This window comes from Haplochromis burtoni, unplaced genomic scaffold (genome assembly GCF_018398535.1).
Source record: "Haplochromis burtoni strain Fernald_Lab_line unplaced genomic scaffold, NCSU_Asbu1 Contig_1892, whole genome shotgun sequence".
NCBI lineage: Eukaryota > Metazoa > Chordata > Actinopteri > Cichliformes > Cichlidae > Haplochromis > Haplochromis burtoni.
Genome location: NW_024584253.1, coordinates 15205 through 19930, shown reverse-complemented (window position 1 = coordinate 19930; position 4726 = coordinate 15205). Strand labels below are relative to the sequence as shown.

The 4726-nt window shown below is 40.9% G+C and overlaps 1 protein-coding gene across 1 annotated transcript; it reads right to left on the bottom strand.

Annotated features, from left to right (window-relative positions):
- Positions 1–128: 128 nt before the first annotated feature.
- Positions 129–3247, bottom strand: LOC102304383 (V-set domain-containing T-cell activation inhibitor 1-like). The gene is made up of 3 exons (XM_042217376.1): positions 2926–3247; positions 2010–2834; positions 129–520 (listed from the first exon to the last, which is right to left on the bottom strand). Exons 2-3 carry the CDS (start codon positions 2362–2364, stop codon positions 183–185), a joined length of 693 nt encoding a protein of 230 aa, XP_042073310.1. The 5' UTR covers positions 2365–2834; positions 2926–3247; the 3' UTR covers positions 129–182.
- Between the last annotated feature and the right edge of the window lie 1479 nt (positions 3248–4726).

The window sequence follows — 4726 nt, the reverse complement described above, 5'->3', positions numbered from 1 at the left end:
TAGTGTTTGTGTATTTGTGCTTTATTTGAGTATTTATGTTTCTAACAACTTTTTACTTTGTGCTCTACATTTAAACACAAATATCTCTACGTTGTGTTCTTAACATTTTCAAAACAGGTTCACTCATTTAAAAGTTAATTATTTTTGGTTTAACGCATTAGAGAGTTTTTCAAACCAGTCAATCAGCACTGACCTCTGACTTTCAGCTCCACTTGTTTCTTCATCTGGATCTTTCTATACCTGTTGTAGACAGTACAGGTGTAGATTCCTCTGTCCCAGTCTGTGGGGTACTTCAGGGTTAGACTGAGGTCTCCAGTTTTCAATAGGCCATCATTAATCTTTGTTCGGTTTCTGAAAAAACGATGCTGTAATGCAAGCAGGTCAGAGGTGTTGTGATACACGTTGACCTTCCTGTTCTCTTTGTCCGTCCACTCCACTCTGGCTTCTTTCAGTGAGTGAACTGTGGTTTGGCAGGGCAGCTGGACAGACTCCTCACCTGAATCCACCTCCACCTCTGGCACTAAGAGCAACAACAAAGCACATCATGAGCTGTACAGACAGCAAAGGTAGTGATCACATTTTCTTTAGATAAATTAATGTATTTGGACATCCCAGCAGGGAGGTCTCCAGCAAAATTAATGAACAAATATAACATCAAACACTCCAATCAAACATAAAGAGAGGTGTTGAAGTGGGTCCATATTGTGCTTTCATTTCTGAAGAGTTCCTCAGAAACGTTGTTTCTCACAATGCTGCTGCTTCAACTGCAGCTGATTGTTAGATACAAGAGTCCTCTTCACACACTTAAGTTAATTATGGAGTTCCACAGGGTTCAGTGCTAGGACCAACACAATGTAGATGCTTCTCTTAGGCAGTGTCACTACAGGGCACATTTTCATTGTTATGCAGACAGAGGTTGTCCTAAAAACTCTCTGAAAAGCTTGAGAAGTAGTCCTCACATACAAGGTCTTAAATAATCAGGCCCCATCTTATCTTAATGACCTTGTAGTACCATATCACCCTATTAGAGCACTTCGCTCTCGCTCTGCAGGCCTACTTGTTGTTCCAAGAGTATTTAAAAGTAGAATGGGAGGCAGAGCCTTCAGTTTTCAGGCCCCTCTTCTGTGGAACCAGCTTCCAGTTTGGATTCAGGAGACAGACACTATCTCTACTTTCAAGATTAGGCTTCAAACTTTCCTTTTTGCTAAAGCATATAGTTAGGGCTGGACCAGGTGACCCTGAATCCTCCCTTAGTTATGCTGCAATAGACATAGGCTGCCGGGGGATTCCCATGATGCATTGAGTTTTTCTTCTTCACTGACCTTTTTTCACTCACTATGTGTCTATCTACCAATCGGTATTTGATCGTTAGTCTTTACCTTACCGGTAATATGTAAATCACCTTGAGGTCACTGTTGTTGTGATTTGATGCTGTATAAAAAAACTGAATTGAATTAAACTAAAAGAATGATGACTGACAAAAACAGTGAACAGACTGCTATCTGTGGACCAGGTTTGAACTGAAGTCCCTGATGCATTTGTGTTCATCATTTAAAACAATTTAAAGCAATTGTAGTACTGCAATTGCACCCTTGGCAGAAACTCAGATACTGTGTTTAATTCTGTTTTGTAGTTTATAATGTACAAAGACCAGTCTAAGTACTAAAATTGATCTTTTAAATGCAAAGTTCTATTTAAATATTCAATTTGTATTTGTGTGAATGAAAATGGGTGAAAAAGCAGCCAGTGCCCAAAGTAAAACATTGAAAGAACTTCAGAAAACCCGAGAACTATTGCTCAAGACCATTTTATGAAATTATGAAATTAGAAGACACTTTGGCTCATTGGCAGCAAAATATAAAGAAACTAGGGGTACCTCGAGATATACTGTATGCAAAGCACAGTATATGAATACTTTTGCCCTAAAAAACCTCAGCAGTTCATGTAGATTCTACTTGTAGGGTCCATAAATGGACTAACCATATTTCTATTATTGAGGCTGTACTGACCTTTGACCTGAAGCACCACTTGTTTTTTCATCAGAACATTTCCCTTAGTGCTGTAGACAGTGCAGGTGTATGTCTTTGTGTCTCTCTCCGTGGGGTATTTCAGGGTCAGACTGAGGTCTCCAGTTTTCAGCAGACCTTCTTTCATCTTCGTTCGGTCTCTGTAAACCTGGTCCTGCTCATTGGGGTGGTCAGTGTCGTTCTGATACACATGGACCTTGTCATTATCACTGTCTATCCACTCCACTTTAGTGTCTTCAAGCAGGTGAACTTTAGCTTTGCAGGGCAACTGGACATACTCCTGCCCTGAAACCACTTCCACCACCCGGGGGACTGAAAGGACAACAAAGGACAACATGATGACATCAGCAGCAGCTGTGATGGTCACATGACCTCCTTGTCCCCTCCTTGTCTTCTAGTCTCTGTCAGATTGTGTCTCAGTTTGTTCCTGATGTGTTCCTGACTCGTTCTTTGGTAACTAGTCTGCAGCGTCCTGTAAAGTGCTGCAGACATGTTGGATGAAGAAGAACAGACAGACTGAGCCTCCACAGTCGGCCATGTCTCACACACATCAGCACAGAAACCATGAAGCTCTCATGTGTCTCTTGTAACTCTCAACTCTTTCAGCTTCTGGAACAAGTTTGTGTGAGCCACAGTCAAGGAGCCACCAGAGGACACCTGCTAACCATCGGCATTATGGGTAGTGTAGTAGGAGACACTCACCTGACTTAAAATAGTATCGGAAATTAAATAAAAGACCTCCAGAAACAAGAAGAACCAGGAGAACCAAGAGAACCATGGAAGCTATGGCCCAGGATGGAAATGGTTCTGTTGAGAAACATAAGGAAAAAAAATAAAAACATCACCTTTGATCTCTGACCTGCATCTACACCTAAGGCCTTATTTATGCATCACTGACCTTTGACCTGCAGCACTACTTTCTGTCTCAGGATGTCTTTGTCCCTGTAGATGGTGCAGATGTATCCTCCACTGTCTCTCTCTGTGGGGTATTTCAGCGTCAGACTGAGGTCTCCAGTTCTCAGCAGGTCTTCACTCATCTTTGTGCGACCACAGTAAAGGTCGTCCTGTTTCTTAAGGTTCTCACTTCTGTTTGGATACACATGGACCGTCATGAGTTCTCGATCAGGGCGAGTCCACTCCACTGAGGTGTCACCAGGTACGCCAGGTCTAGTTTGGCAGGGCAGGATGACAGACTCTGAGCCTTCCTCCACTTTTATCTCCACCTGCTGGTCTGAGAGGACAAGAAAACAAAACTATCTGAATTGCAAAACGTCCAGGCTATCATGCTTTTCCAAATAAGACTTCAAACGAGTACAAACAATGGTTTCTAAAAATTTTCAAAGGACAGGCAGCTTAGTGATAGGCATAAAATTAGCTAACATAATTTGATCAATATCAGGTTTCTTAAATAAAGGTTGCACTGATGAATATTTAAAGTTTGCAGGAACCACACCAAAAGACAAACTGGTATTCATGATGGCCAACAGAAACTGACCTATACTAGGAAAAACCTGTTTATTAAAATCAAGGAGCAGTAGCATCTTGAGGGAAACCTGAGGGCTTAATTTGATGAACCACATCCTGTATGAATCCCAGAGTCACTTGCTTAAACTGGTTCAAAACAGTTGAACAACTGGCTGAGGCAGATGGATGAAAAACACAAGATCAACTGGGAGCCTTTGTGGTGGCAACCTCATCAATCGAAACTGCATTACACATATCAGGGGAGGTTTTGAAACAGACAAGCTGTGAGGCATTAGAAACAGAGTATATAGTTTTGAACATCAGGCCTGGGTTATGACAGTTGCATGCAATCATGTTTGATAGGTGTTCTCTTTAACAGTATTCTAATAAAGACGCCAGCAATTTGATAAGATTTGAAGCGTGTCCTTTTTCAGCCTCCATTCTGCTCTGCGACACTTCAAGATGGTTTGGAAGAAGGAGCTGAACAAGGCACTAATCTCCTCCAGATCAGAAGAACGAGTCAGGGGGAGATATTTATTTAGACTCTTTTCCTCCAATATATCTTTCTGAGTTAACTTCAGTAATTACTTCCTCAAAACCATCAACGTGTCTTTAGACCCAATTTCTGCAAGAGTGCTCAAGGACATCCTACCATTTATTAATCATATTTGAATCATATCTATCTAATAGTCACTCATTTGTTCATGCAAAGTTTCACAGGGTTCAGTGCCAGGACCAGTTCTATTAACACATGCTTCCCTTACACAGTTTCATCAGAAGACATAGCATACATTTTCACGGCTATGCAGATGAAACCCAGCTCTATCTGTCTATGAAGCCAGATAACACACACCAATTAGAAAAACTGCAGGAATGTCTAAAAGACATAAAGACCTGGATGGCCGCTAACTTTCTGCTTAGGTTACTGTACTTCTTGGAAATATGTTACTCACCAGCTTACTCTGTAAGCCTAGTACCATTTAATTTAATTGGTATTGAAGTTGTTTGAAATTATTTTTGATCAAATCAAAATGAATTGCTGACCAGGTTTGAGAGCCGATTATATAATATGCAGTTTGTTTGTAACAGATCTTAGAGGCACGCGCTAAGGACAGGGGAACCTCCAGAATTTTTCCATATGGGTGAATATATATGGGGGCCACAAAAATATTTTTCAAGATTTCTGAAAAACCTCAGGACTGAAGTTTTAAGTGCACATCATTGTTTTATATGTG

Coding starts and splice junctions, on each gene's coding strand:
- LOC102304383 (XM_042217376.1), bottom strand. CDS start 2,364: ATGTTGTCCTTTGTTGTCCTTTCAGTCCCCCGGGTGGTGGAAGTGGTT. Junction 521..2,009: donor AGTGGTGCTTCAGGTCAAAG/GTCAGTACAGCC, acceptor TGTTGCTCTTAG/TGCCAGAGGTGGAGGTGGAT.